The sequence below is a fragment of the Lithobates pipiens genome, unplaced genomic scaffold, assembly GCF_037356315.1.
Source record: "Lithobates pipiens isolate NorthernLeopardFrog02 unplaced genomic scaffold, aLitPip1_a1.2 Scaffold_23, whole genome shotgun sequence".
NCBI lineage: Eukaryota > Metazoa > Chordata > Amphibia > Anura > Ranidae > Lithobates > Lithobates pipiens.
The window spans coordinates 58,701,965-58,717,485 of NW_027507785.1; the positions used below are offsets into that span (position 1 = coordinate 58,701,965).

Here is a 15,521-nt window from a genome sequence, read left to right on the forward strand (position 1 = left end):
TGGCAGGTGCCCCCGAAAGTCCCAGACCACATACGAGGTACGTGGCCCGGCACAGGAGAGCCGCTCTGCCACCGTACTCCTACGTGAGGCGGTCAGCAAGCGGATATATGAAAATCGTACGTTCTGGTATCGTTCGAGAAAATGCTTTGCATTTGTGCCTTTGGATAATTTCGAACAAACTGTTGTGATTGGCTCTCGAAAGTACTAATGTGCTAATGATCAGATTATTGGACGAATGGTATTTTGCATCCGATTTTCTGATCATATGTACTAGGCTTAACTGGGCCAATTACAGAATGTCTCACTATCCCTCAAATTCTATGCTAAAGCAGATAAAGACTACAAATATTAGAGGAGCTGGGTTGAAAGGTGGTGGGATGAGTAATATCCTTAGAAGGCCATCAGTTGGCCTTAATGTGGCCAGCTTAGGTCAACCAGCGGAGCACCATGGGATATGTAGCTGTCACGTAGTTGGAGTGCCATTCCTGACCATTGGACTGACCATTAGTGATGGACGAACTTCCGACGGGACGTTTCGCGAACGCGAAACGCGAACGGACACAAACGTTCGCGAAAACGACCGTTCGCCGCGGGCTCCATTGACTTCAATGGGAGGCGAATTTCGCAAACCTTTAGGTCGAATTTGCGGCCACGGGGTAATTATTAGGGGGTAGCACGTAGTCCCACCACCTGGACAATAGCATAATACATGTATGAGGTGAATTTGGGATCGATAACTACAAGCATTTTTTTTTTATTTGGGAAATTGTTCTGACAATTCAGGACTATGGAGCTAATGAAGGCAATGGAGGAGAGGGAAGGTCAGGGACCAGGGTAGGCAAACAAGAGGGTGCAGGAGATACAGAGCACTGACAGCAGCACCGTAATACAGAGCACTGACATCAGCACCGTGACATACAGCGCTGACAGCAGCTCCGTGACATACAGCGCTGACAGCAGCTCCGTGACATACAGCGCTGACAGCATCTCCGTGACATACAGCGCTGACAGCAGCTCCGTGACATACAGCGCTGACAGCAGCTCCGTGACATACAGCGCTGACAGCAGCACCGTGACATACAGCGCTGACAGCAGCTCCGTGACATACAGCGCTGACAGCAGCTCCGTGACATACAGCGCTGACAGCAGCTCCGTGACATACAGCACTGACAGCAGCTCCGTGACATACAGCGCTGACAGCAGCTCCGTGACATACAGCGCTGACAGCAGCACCGTGACATACAGCGCTGACAGCAGCTCCGTGACATACAGCGCTGACAGCAGCTCCGTGACATACAGCGCTGACAGCAGCTCCGTGACATACAGCGCTGACAGCAGCTCCGTGACATACAGCGCTGACAGCAGCTCCGTGACATACAGCGCTGACAGCAGCACCGTGACATACAGCGCTGACAGCAGCTCCGTGACATACAGCGCTGACAGCAGCTCCGTGACATACAGCGCTGACAGCAGCTCCGTGACATACAGCACTGACAGCAGCTCCGTGACATACAGCGCTGACAGCAGCTCCGTGACATACAGCGCTGACAGCAGCACCGTGACATACAGCGCTGACAGCAGCTCCGTGACATACAGCGCTGACAGCAGCTCCGTGACATACAGCGCTGACAGCAGCTCCGTGACATACAGCGCTGACAGCAGCTCCGTGACATACAGCGCTGACAGCAGCTCCGTGACATACAGCGCTGACAGCAGCTCCGTGACATACAGCGCTGACAGCAGCTCCGTGACATACAGCGCTGACAGCAGCACCGTGACATACAGCGCTGACAGCAGCTCCGTGACATACAGCGCTGACAGCAGCTCCGTGACATACAGCGCTGACAGCAGCACCGTGACATACAGCGCTGACAGCAGCTCCGTGACATACAGCGCTGACAGCAGCTCCGTGACATACAGCGCTGACAGCAGCTCCGTGACATACAGCGCTGACAGCAGCTCCGTGACATACAGCGCTGACAGCAGCTCCGTGACATACAGCGCTGACAGCAGCTCCGTGACATACAGCGCTGACAGCAGCTCCGTGACATACAGCGCTGACAGCAGCTCCGTGACATACAGCGCTGACAGCAGCTCCGTGACATACAGCGCTGACAGCAGCTCCGTGACATACAGCGCTGACAGCAGCTCCGTGACATACAGCGCTGACAGCAGCTCCGTGACATACAGCGCTGACAGCAGCTCCGTGACATACAGCGCTGACAGCAGCTCCGTGACATACAGCGCTGACAGCAGCACCGTAAGCAGCCCCAGGAGGAAGTCAGCACAGCACAGGGATGGTGTGATCCCCTCATAATAAGAACCCCCAGGAGGAAGTCAGCACAGCACAGGGATGGTGGGAGCCCCTCATAATAAGAACACCCAGGAGGAAGTCAGCACAGCACAGGGATGGTGGGAACCCCTCATAATAAGCAGCCCCAGTAGAAATATGACACCGCTCAACCTCTTCAAAGAGGAGGGTAGGGGCATATAGTACGGTGTGCTTTTTTGGGTCAGGGAAGTGAGCCAAATGAATTAAGAAGGTCTGTGTGCTTGATTCCAAAAATTGTTTATAGACATATACATGGTCTACTGATCACATGTGTTGAATTCCTCCGAGATCCATGCCTCATTCATTTTTAGAAATGTGAGGTAGTTAACACTGTGGTGAGCTAGGCGAGTACGCTTATCGGTCACAATCCCCCCTGCTGCGCTGAACGTCCTTTCGGACAGGACACTGGATGAGGGGCAAGCCAACAGTTCGATTGCAAATTGGGCAAGCTCTGGCCAGAGGTCAAGCCTGCCCACCCAGTAGTCTAGGGGTTCATCACTCCTCAGAGCGTCCACATCGGCCGTTAACCCAATGTAGTCGGACACCTGACGGTCTAGGCGTTCCCTGATGCTGGATCCGGATGACACCTGTCGATGGGTCGGCTGAAAGAATGACCTCATATCCGAAGTCACCAACACATCTTCAAACCGGCCTCTTCTTGCAGGCGCTGTTGGATTGGTACCCGCAAATCCTTCTCTGGGAGTGGGAATTGCTCCTCTGCCAGCGCACGCAAAAGCAGAATGCAGCATTTCTCGAAGCAAGGCCTGGAAGTGCTGCATTCTGACAGCCCTCTGCGACGGCGGTAACATTTCCGCCATTTTGTGTTTGTACCGGGGGTCTAAGTACGTTGCCACCCAGTACTGGTCCTTGACCCTCATGCTTTTTATACGGGGGTCCCTATTAAAACACTGGAGCATGAAGGCCCCCATTTGCACTAAAGTGGAAGCGGTGTGGTGGCCTGGCTCCTGCTCATCATCCAGGATAATGTCGTCCTCTTCATTCTCCTCTCCCCATCCTCGCACAACAGGGATCCCAGAAAGGTTTAAAGCATGCTCTTCTTGCTCCTGCTCATCCGCCCCGGCACCATCCTCCTCTGACTCCTCATCAGACTCCTGTTGTTGACTTGTCTCAGATAGAGTAGCCCCCCCTGGGAATTCATCCAGCATTGCGACTTCCTCATCTTCCCGCTCCTGCTCCTCCACAGCCTGATCAATGACACGACGCAATGCACGCTCCAGAAAGAAGGCATAAGGTACCATGTCACTGATGGCGCCATGGCTGCGACTGACCAGTTTGGTGATCTCCTCAAATGGCCGCAGAAGTCTGCATGTGTCGCGCATGAGCAGCCACTGGCGCGGTGAAAAAAAACCCAGCTCCCCAGAACCGTTTCTTTCGCAGAGTTCATACAGGTAGACGTTAACTGCACGTTTCTGCTGGAGCAGCCTATCAAGCATATAGAAGGTTGAGTTCCATCGCGTCGGGCAATCGCAAATAAGACGTCTGACCGGCAGATGGTGTCGCCGCTGAATGTCAGCAAGGCGAGCCATGGCCGTGTAAGATCTTCTGAAATGGGCCGAGATTTTCCTTGCCTGCCGCAAGATGTCCTGGACCCCAGGGTATTTGACAAGGAATCGCTGCACGACCAAGTTTAAGACGTGTGCCATGCACGGCACGTGCGTGATTTTGCCCTGTTTCAATGCGCTAAGCAGATTGGCACCGTTGTCACACACCACTTTACCAACTGTCAAATTGAGCGGTGTTAGCCACTCATCTGCCTGTGAACGCAAAGCTGAAAGGAGTGCCGGGCCAGTGTGGCTCTTTGCTTCCAGGCACAACAGACGCAGCACGGCATGGCAACGTCTCACCTGGCATGTGGAATAGGTTCTGGGGAGCTTGGGCGGTGCAGTGGAAGAGACGCTAGCAGCGGAAAAGGAGGAGGCAGCTGAGGAGGAGAGGGAGGAGGATGGAGTAGGAGGAGGAGAAGAAGAGTCAGGCCTGCATGCAATCCGTGGCGGTAAAACCAAATCTACACGGGTGCCACGGGTTACATGCTTGACGGCCGTCAGAAGGTTCACCCAGTGGGCAGTAAAACTGATATACCTTCCCTGCCCGTGTTTGCTAGACCACGTGTCTGTGGTCAGATGTATCTTGGCACCGACACTGTGTGCCAGAGATACATTCACTTGCCGCTGAACATGGCCATATAGCTCTGGGATGCCCTTCTCTGAGAAATACTTCCTTCCTGGGACCTTCCATTGTGGTGTTCCAATGGCCACAAATTTGCGAAAGGCCTCCGAGTCCACCAGTTTATATGGCAGTAGTTGGCGGGCTATGAGTTCTGACAAGCCAGCCGCCAACCGTTGGGCAAGAGGGTTATCCGGCGTCATCATTTTTTTACGCTCAAACATTAGGCCCACGGAAGCCTGCCTTTTTGCAGAAAAATGTGAGCTTGGCGTGATGGAAGGTGGAGTGGAGGACAATTGTGAGGAGAGAGGAGAAGGAGAAGTAGAAGACGAGGCTGGACGGTGAGAGCCTGCAGTGTGGCTTTGTGTGTTCCGTTGCTCCCACTGGGCTCGGTGATGGCTGCTCATGTGCCTTCTTAAGGCGGTCGTCCCTAGGTGAGTATTGGGCTTACCGCGACTAACGCGTTGACTGCAAAGATTGCAGATGGCAACGCTATTGTCAGCAGCGGACACGTTAAAAAAAGCCCACACTGCGGAGCCATGTGCCGGTGTCCTGGGAGCGCCAGATGTGACCGTACATGGTCGATGACTCGCTCCTGATACATTTGCAGTCTGCTTTGTCCCTGCTGTGCAATGTAAGTCATTGCTGCTTCTCCTCCCTATCTGCTGGTCCATATCTCCCTCTGAACTCCCCTCCTCTTCCTCTCTTGTGGGCACCCACGTGACATCACTAGACACGTCATCATCAACGTCACCTTCCCCACCGCTATAAGTAGAGTAGGCAGCAACACCGGGGACCAACCTCCTCCTTGGGCTGATCTGGGTACTGGCGTCAGACTGCTGAGTAGCGCTTGTTGCTACCTCCTCTTCCTGATCCAATACCAAGAGTGGCTGCGCATCAGAAATGTCCTCTTGATATGGATCGGAAAATAATTCCAGTGACTCAAGCGGAAGGTATGTGGTGGTGGTGGTGGTGGTCGTGTTGTTGGTGGTAGTGTCTTTGGGGGTGCACATAGCAGAGAGTGAAGAAGAGGGTGCAGATCGAGAGGATGAGGAGGGTGCAGAAGAGTAAGGCTGAGCGAGCCACTCAACCAAGTCTGGTGCATCCTTTAAAGTAATTGAACGCACCTTCTGCAACTTCCCACTTTGGCTCAAGCCTGTTGCTCCTGCCCTACCCCTACCACCCCTGCGGAAGGGCCTGCCTCTTCCTCTGCATGTCATTTTTTAAATGACCCTGTGACAAAACTCTTAGTCCCTATACCGCTGAAGGACTGCTGCAGTATAGGTGAGCGGTCAGCAGTGGTGCACGTCAACCCTATCTATTGTGGACCTATAGCGGTCCTTACAGAACAGCAGACTGTACCGCACTCAAGCCTATGTACCGTAGCACCCTATACCAAGTTACCAGTCCTTATAAGAACTTTTGTGGACCAAGCAGGTTGTGTATTAGTGTTTAGCAGACTGTACGTCAGTCCCTATACCGCTGAAGGACTGCTGCAGTATAGGGCAGCGGTCAGCAGTGGTGCACGTCAACCCTATCTATTGTGGACCGATAGCGGTCCTTACAGAACAGCAGACTGTACCGCACTCAAGCCTATGTACCGTAGCACCCTATACCAAGTTACCAGTCCTTATAAGAACTTTTGTGGACCAAGCAGGTTGTGTATTAGTGTTTAGCAGACTGTACGTCAGTCCCTATACCGCTGAAGGACTGCTGCAGTATAGGGCAGCGGTCAGCAGTGGTGCACGTCAACCCTATCTATTGTGGACCGATAGCGGTCCTTACAGAACAGCAGACTGTACCGCACTCAAGCCTATGTACCGTAGCACCCTATACCAAGTTACCAGTCCTTATAAGAACTTTTGTGGAACAAGCAGGTTGTGTGTTAGTGATTAGCAGACTGTACGTCAGTCCCTATACCAATGAAGGACTGCTGCAGTATAGGGCAGCGGTCAGCAGTAGTGCACGGCAACCCTATGTATTGTGGACCGATAGCGGTCCTTACAGAACAGCAGACTGTACCGCACTCAAGCCTATGTACCGTAGCACCCTATACCAAGTTACCAGTCCTTATAAGAACTTTTGTGGACCAAGCAGGTTGTGTATTAGTGTTTAGCAGACTGTACGTCAGTCCCTATACCGCTGAAGGACTGCTGCAGTATAGGGCAGCGGTCAGCAGTGGTGCACGTCAACCCTATGTATTGTGGACCGATAGCGGTCCTTACAGAACAGCAGACTGTAACGCACTCAGGCCTATGTACCGTAGCACCCTATACCAAGTTACCAGTCCTTATAAGAACTTTTGTGGACCAAGCAGGTTGTGTGTTAGTGATTAGCAGACTGTACGTCAGTCCCTATACCAATGAAGGACTGCTGCAGTATAGGGCAGCGGTCAGCAGTAGTGCACGGCAACCCTATGTATTGTGGACCGATAGCGGTCCTTACAGAACAGCAGACTGTAACGCACTCAGGCCTATGTACCGTAGCACCCTATACCAAGTTACCAGTCCTTATAAAAACTTTTGTGGACCAAGCAGGTTGTGTGTTAGTGTTTAGCAGACTGTGCGTCAGTCCCTATACCGCTGAAGGACTGCTGCAGTATAGGTGAGCGGTCAGCAGTGGTGCACGTCAACCCTATCTATTGTGGACCTATAGCGGTCCTTACAGAACAGCAGACTGTACCGCACTCAAGCCTATGTACCGTAGCACCCTATACCAAGTTACCAGTCCTTATAAGAACTTTTGTGGACCAAGCAGGTTGTGTATTAGTGTTTAGCAGACTGTACGTCAGTCCCTATACCGCTGAAGGACTGCTGCAGTATAGGGCAGCGGTCAGCAGTGGTGCACGTCAACCCTATCTATTGTGGACCGATAGCGGTCCTTACAGAACAGCAGACTGTACCGCACTCAAGCCTATGTACCGTAGCACCCTATACCAAGTTACCAGTCCTTATAAGAACTTTTGTGGACCAAGCAGGTTGTGTATTAGTGTTTAGCAGACTGTACGTCAGTCCCTATACCGCTGAAGGACTGCTGCAGTATAGGGCAGCGGTCAGCAGTGGTGCACGTCAACCCTATCTATTGTGGACCGATAGCGGTCCTTACAGAACAGCAGACTGTACCGCACTCAAGCCTATGTACCGTAGCACCCTATACCAAGTTACCAGTCCTTATAAGAACTTTTGTGGAACAAGCAGGTTGTGTGTTAGTGATTAGCAGACTGTACGTCAGTCCCTATACCAATGAAGGACTGCTGCAGTATAGGGCAGCGGTCAGCAGTAGTGCACGGCAACCCTATGTATTGTGGACCGATAGCGGTCCTTACAGAACAGCAGACTGTACCGCACTCAAGCCTATGTACCGTAGCACCCTATACCAAGTTACCAGTCCTTATAAGAACTTTTGTGGACCAAGCAGGTTGTGTATTAGTGTTTAGCAGACTGTACGTCAGTCCCTATACCGCTGAAGGACTGCTGCAGTATAGGGCAGCGGTCAGCAGTGGTGCACGTCAACCCTATGTATTGTGGACCGATAGCGGTCCTTACAGAACAGCAGACTGTACCGCACTCAAGCCTATGTACCGTAGCACCCTATACCAAGTTACCAGTCCTTATAAGAACTTTTGTGGACCAAGCAGGTTGTGTATTAGTGTTTAGCAGACTGTACGTCAGTCCCTATACCGCTGAAGGACTGCTGCAGTATAGGGCAGCGGTCAGCAGTGGTGCACGTCAACCCTATCTATTGTGGACCGATAGCGGTCCTTACAGAACAGCAGACTGTACCGCACTCAAGCCTATGTACCGTAGCACCCTATACCAAGTTACCAGTCCTTATAAGAACTTTTGTGGAACAAGCAGGTTGTGTGTTAGTGATTAGCAGACTGTACGTCAGTCCCTATACCAATGAAGGACTGCTGCAGTATAGGGCAGCGGTCAGCAGTAGTGCACGGCAACCCTATGTATTGTGGACCGATAGCGGTCCTTACAGAACAGCAGACTGTACCGCACTCAAGCCTATGTACCGTAGCACCCTATACCAAGTTACCAGTCCTTATAAGAACTTTTGTGGACCAAGCAGGTTGTGTATTAGTGTTTAGCAGACTGTACGTCAGTCCCTATACCGCTGAAGGACTGCTGCAGTATAGGGCAGCGGTCAGCAGTGGTGCACGTCAACCCTATGTATTGTGGACCGATAGCGGTCCTTACAGAACAGCAGACTGTAACGCACTCAGGCCTATGTACCGTAGCACCCTATACCAAGTTACCAGTCCTTATAAGAACTTTTGTGGACCAAGCAGGTTGTGTGTTAGTGATTAGCAGACTGTACGTCAGTCCCTATACCAATGAAGGACTGCTGCAGTATAGGGCAGCGGTCAGCAGTAGTGCACGGCAACCCTATGTATTGTGGACCGATAGCGGTCCTTACAGAACAGCAGACTGTAACGCACTCAGGCCTATGTACCGTAGCACCCTATACCAAGTTACCAGTCCTTATAAAAACTTTTGTGGACCAAGCAGGTTGTGTGTTAGTGTTTAGCAGACTGTGCGTCAGTCCCTATACCGCTGAAGGACTGCTGCAGTATAGGTGAGCGGTCAGCAGTGGTGCACGTCAACCCTATCTATTGTGGACCTATAGCGGTCCTTACAGAACAGCAGACTGTACCGCACTCAAGCCTATGTACCGTAGCACCCTATACCAAGTTACCAGTCCTTATAAGAACTTTTGTGGACCAAGCAGGTTGTGTATTAGTGTTTAGCAGACTGTACGTCAGTCCCTATACCGCTGAAGGACTGCTGCAGTATAGGGCAGCGGTCAGCAGTGGTGCACGTCAACCCTATCTATTGTGGACCGATAGCGGTCCTTACAGAACAGCAGACTGTACCGCACTCAAGCCTATGTACCGTAGCACCCTATACCAAGTTACCAGTCCTTATAAGAACTTTTGTGGACCAAGCAGGTTGTGTATTAGTGTTTAGCAGACTGTACGTCAGTCCCTATACCGCTGAAGGACTGCTGCAGTATAGGGCAGCGGTCAGCAGTGGTGCACGTCAACCCTATCTATTGTGGACCGATAGCGGTCCTTACAGAACAGCAGACTGTACCGCACTCAAGCCTATGTACCGTAGCACCCTATACCAAGTTACCAGTCCTTATAAGAACTTTTGTGGAACAAGCAGGTTGTGTGTTAGTGATTAGCAGACTGTACGTCAGTCCCTATACCAATGAAGGACTGCTGCAGTATAGGGCAGCGGTCAGCAGTAGTGCACGGCAACCCTATGTATTGTGGACCGATAGCGGTCCTTACAGAACAGCAGACTGTACCGCACTCAAGCCTATGTACCGTAGCACCCTATACCAAGTTACCAGTCCTTATAAGAACTTTTGTGGACCAAGCAGGTTGTGTATTAGTGTTTAGCAGACTGTACGTCAGTCCCTATACCGCTGAAGGACTGCTGCAGTATAGGGCAGCGGTCAGCAGTGGTGCACGTCAACCCTATGTATTGTGGACCGATAGCGGTCCTTACAGAACAGCAGACTGTAACGCACTCAGGCCTATGTACCGTAGCACCCTATACCAAGTTACCAGTCCTTATAAGAACTTTTGTGGACCAAGCAGGTTGTGTGTTAGTGATTAGCAGACTGTACGTCAGTCCCTATACCAATGAAGGACTGCTGCAGTATAGGGCAGCGGTCAGCAGTAGTGCACGGCAACCCTATGTATTGTGGACCGATAGCGGTCCTTACAGAACAGCAGACTGTACTGCACTCAGGCCTATGTACCGTAGCACCCTATACCAAGTTACCAGTCCTTATAAAAACTTTTGTGGACCAAGCAGGTTGTGTGTTAGTGTTTAGCAGACTGTGCGTCAGTCCCTATACCGCTGAAGGACTGCTGCAGTATAGGGCAGCGGTCAGCAGTAGTGCACGGCAACCCTATGTATTGTGGACCGATAGCGGTCCTTACAGAACAGCAGACTGTAACGCACTCAGGCCTATGTACCGTAGCACCCTATACCAAGTTACCAGTCCTTATAAGAACTTTTGTGGACCAAGCAGGTTGTGTGTTAGTGATTAGCAGACTGTACGTCAGTCCCTATACCAATGAAGGACTGCTGCAGTATAGGGCAGCGGTCAGCAGTAGTGCACGGCAACCCTATGTATTGTGGACCGATAGCGGTCCTTACAGAACAGCAGACTGTACCGCACCCAAGCCTATGTACCGTAGCACCCTAGACAGACCAAGTTACCAGTCCTGATAAAGAGCTTTGTGGAACAAGTGAGTTGTGAATGATTAGCAGACTGCAGCAGAAGGGCAGCAGTCAAGTATAATATTCTTTCTATATTTGGAAGAAAGAATATTATACGTGTACAAGCCTATTACCGTACCACTGATACCAGTCCTGAAAAGAACCTTTGTGGAACTAATAGTAACAGCAAGTCTTTAAAATTATCCTCACTGCCTGACACACTGCTTCCTGCCTGTCCCTATACAAATTGGCAAAAAAGAGTAGGCTGGAACGATTAGCTGGAACAGCTCTTTTGTGGACCTGATAGTAACAGCTAATGATGATGATGATGATGATGATGAAGAAAGACTAATCTGGCTGAGCTGTCCCTAAAATAGCAGCATACAGCGCTCTGTCCCTTTATCTAAACTGACAAAAGAAACTCAGGCTGCTGACCTAACACCTATACCAGTCCTGAAAAGAACTTTTGTGTACCAAATAGCTAGCGTTTTCTCTGTCCCTACTCCACACAGGATCCTTTCCCTACAGTGACAGAAGAAAGAATGTAAAATGGCCACCGGATCGGGTGTATTTATAGGTTAGGGGGAATGTCCAAGTGTCCATGAGCTGTCATGTCTCAATTGGTTGTCCTGTAACACATGATAAACGTGTCACGAAAGGTTAAAGTTCTTGTATACATTAAACACGTAAGTCCGCCGGGGCGAACGACGGAAAAAGGCGTTCGAACCCGCGGACGGCGAAAGTCGGAAATTCGCCGCGAAACGACCGCCGGGCGAACCGTTCGGCCATCACTACTGACCATGTCTTTGGATGTCTCAGGGATCCGAGTGCTGGCGGTAGGAATGAATGAGGCCGACCAGGAACAGCTGCGTAGGATTGTCACCGGCCAGAGCGCACAGAATGTGTTTTTCACCGAAGAGGCGGCCAACATGAACAGCCTGGCAGATCCCTTAGCTGAGGCCATTTGCTCTCAATCACAGGTAAGGAACTACTTTCCAATGTACCGATCGGCTCTTGTTTAAGGAAAGTATTGGAGGTATTGGAGAGGAAGTCTTCTCCTCGTCCTGTATTGTTACTGCCAAACATTGTAATAGTTCTTACTTTACATTACATTGTAGATGATTTTAGTACAATATTTTCTTGATTCTACCAGGGCAGTTGGGGATAAACTGGGCATTTGTTCTGCGCCCCCCTCCGAAGCTGAGGATATATATATATAGTATGTACGTTCTCAACCCAATGTAGCATGGACATGGCCTTACTTTTTTAGGCTGAGAGCTATTTCTCCAATGCCATAGTTCAATTATTGTGCTACTGTTTAGTAATCCCTGATAATAAAGTTCAGCTGTCCCTATACTTTAAAGTGGGAGTCTCCAAACTTCCTAAACAAAGGGCCAGTTTACTGTCCTTCAGATTTCAGGGGAGCCAGACTGTGCTAAGTGAGAGTAGAAAATGTCCCAGCATCAGTGGGAATGAAAAAAAATCCATAGAATAGTGCCCCGTCATTGGTATTAGTGAGAAGAATAGTGCCCCATCATTGGTATTAGTGAGAAGAATAGTGCCCCATCATTGGTATTAGTGAGAAGAATAGTGCCCCATCATTGGTATTAGTGAGAAGAATAGTGCCCCATCAATGGTATTAGTGAGAAGAATAGTGCCCCGTCATTGGTATTAGTGAGAAGAATAGTGCCCCATCATTGGTATTAGTGAGAAGAATAGTGCCCCATCATTGGTATTAGTGAGAAGAATAGTGCCCCATCATTGGTATTAGTGAGAAGAATAATGTCCCATTGTTGGTGTCTTTGGGAGAAATCGTGCCCTATTGTTGGTGTCAGTGGAAGGAATTATGCCCAACTGTTGGTGTCAGTGGGAAAAATAGTCCTCCGTCACTGGTGCCAGTGGAAGGAATAGTGCCCCATCATGGATATCATTGAGAGGAATAGCGCCCCTTCATTGGTGCCAGTGGAAGAAATAGTGCCCCATTATTGGTGTTATTGAAAGGAATAGTGCCCCATCATTGGTGTCAGTGGAAGGAATAATGTACATCATTGGTGTCAGTGGGAGGAATAGCGCTCCATCATTGGTGTCAGTGGAAGGAGTAGTGCCCCATCATTGGTGTTAGTGAAAGGAATAGTGACTCATCATTGGTATCAGTGGGAGGAATAGTGACTCATCATTGGTGTCAGTGGGAGGAATAGTGTCCCATCATTGGTGTTAGTGAAAGGAATAGTGACTCATCATTGGTATCAGTGGGAGGAATAGTGACTCATCATTGGTGTCAGTGGGAGGAATAGTGTCCCATCATTGGTGTCAGTGGGAGGAATAGTGCCCCATCATTGGTATCAGTAGGAGGAATAGCGCTGCATCATTGGTGTTAGTGAAAGGAATAGTGCCCCATCATTGGTGTCAGTGGGAAGAATAGTGACTTATAATTGGTGTCAGTGGGGGAATAGTGGCTTATCATTGGTGTTAGTGGGAGAAATAACGCCCCATCATTGGTGTCAGTGGGAGGAATATTGTCACATTGTTGGTGTCAGTGGAAAGAATAGTGCCCCATCATTGGTGTCAATGGAAGGAATAGTGCCCCATCATTGGTCTGAATGGAAGGAATAGTGCCCCATCATTGGTCTCCATGGAAGGAATAGTGCCCCATCATTGGTCTCAATGGAAGGAATAGTGCCCCATCATTGGTCTGAATGGAAGGAATAGTGCCCCATTGGTATCAGTGGGAGGAATAGTGCCTCATGATTGGTGTTAGTAGGAAGAAGAATGTTCCATGGATAATGTCAGTAGAGGCAATTATGCCCCATTGTTGGTATCATTGGAAGAAATAGTACCTTGTATCAGTGGGAAAAAAAGTGCCCCAAGGGCCAGATAATGACAAGAGAAGGACCACATCTGGCCTACAGGTCGCAGTTTGGAGACCATGGATTTAGAGGAGTTTCAACCATGCGGTAAAAAGCAAGTTCACATTCAGTCATTGCAAAGTGCTTTATTAATCAGTAGACTTAAACTCCTAAAAAAAAATGTCACTTCTAAATCACCAACTGAGCTGGGACCTTCTATAAAACAAGTGTTGTATATGAGGTTATGGAGGGCACTTTAAAAAAATGAGTCCATCTCATGTCCTAGAACAGTTCTGTATATAATATTCATGAAATCCTCTGTTTCTTCTCATTCTTTTCTCTTTTCTTAGGCGCAGTGCACCGTATGCCCGCAGGTAAGATGACCAATCACTTAATGTGAATGGAAGACTTAACTACTGCATCACTTAAATCAGACCCCCCCCCACCCCCACCCACCCTTGGCAAAGCTGGTTTTACTGAACACAATTTAGATTTTTTTGGCGGTGTACACCTTGGTACTTCTGAGCAGAACTTCATATTCCAAATTATTGCCAACCAAAGCCTTATCAACCTGGCAGGCTTGGGGTCGATCGTTCGGAATTATAGAAAAAGAACATCGTTTGTTATAATCACAATGCTAATAATTTATATATTTTCTCTGTTTTAGGGAGAAAGAGGGCCAAAGGGTGAGCCGGTAAGTACCCAGACATTAGTAATTGCATCTACGTTTAAGAGGACCTGTAGTTAAATTTGTAGCGCTTTGTAGGAGGAGCATAGACAGGCAGACTGTGCATTGGTATCTTCCCCCCATTAAGGGGTCATCAGACGATTCATTTAAACAGAAATCTTCCTATAAAATTATACAGTATGTGCGTTTACATATAATAACGTATGTTATTTTTCTGTAAAAGCCTCTCTTGTGTAAACATACAAAAGCCCCCAGACTGTGACGGGTATCAGACCCGCTTCCTGATTGGCCGGGAGGAGGATCAATGTCGCAACAGAGAATATTCATTGGATATTGCAACACACCTGGGTGGGCTTCAGTGGCAATACTTTGCACCCCAAGCCCACCCTATTTTGAAGCCTACCAGAGACTCTGGCTGTAATCAGGTGCTTCAAATAACACCCCCCCCCCCCCCGCCCGCCCCGCCATAGAAATTCACGCTCCCGGAGTCCTGAAAGGGGCCAGGCGCATGGATAGAGAGGGGGCGGCAGCGGCGGCGGATAGGGGAGGGAGCCCCTTCTGACTTCCATCATTCAATCAAGTGCTGTTTTTTTTTTTTTCTTTTCAAATAAATGGGTACTCTTTGAAAGTGAAGCTTCACCTCATTTACTAAGCGCTGGAGCAACTGCACTGGCAGAGTGCACAGTCTATTTCAGGGATATGCAATTAGCGGACCTCCAGCTGTTGCAGAACTACAAGTCCCATGAGGCATAGCAAGACTCTGACAGCCACAAACATGAAACCCAGAGGCAGAGACATGATGGAACTTGTAGTTTTGCAACAGCTGGAGGCTGGAGGCTGGAGGTAAATCAACCCCACTGTCTGCATTCAGGGCCGTGCATCTGCACCCATGCGGATATCAGATTGGGAGCAGCAGCTCTGTCCTGTGCATTCCTATGTGGGAAAACATGGCGCTGTCACGGGTGTATGCTGCAGTACGCCCTTGTGACGGGGTCTAAACATGCAGAGTTATAAAAATGTAAGCATGTGATAGCAAGTGAAGCCAAATTCCTCCATATCCTGCCCCTTACTGAGCCGCAGTGGTAGCATCCAAGTACTATAGAAGTGGGCTTAACGGGTATAGGAGGTGGGGGCTTCACATTGCCCTTTTAGAATACATTGAAGCCTTTATAACCTAAAGTGATTGTAAAGTCCCTCTTTTCTCCTCTTCCTGGCCCCTCCCT

General features: G+C 49.6%; 1 protein-coding gene across 2 annotated transcripts in view; it reads left to right on the forward strand.

Annotated features, from left to right (window-relative positions):
* Positions 1-15,521, forward strand: part of COL7A1 (collagen type VII alpha 1 chain) — a 294,429-nt gene that overhangs the window by 137,665 nt on the left and 141,243 nt on the right. For both annotated transcript variants that reach the window (XM_077451699.1, XM_077451698.1), the window contains exons 30-32: positions 11,584-11,744; positions 13,961-13,984; positions 14,278-14,304. In XM_077451699.1, coding sequence (XP_077307825.1) covers positions 11,584-11,744; positions 13,961-13,984; positions 14,278-14,304 — 212 coding nt within the window. The remainder of the gene's footprint in view (positions 1-11,583; positions 11,745-13,960; positions 13,985-14,277; positions 14,305-15,521) is intronic.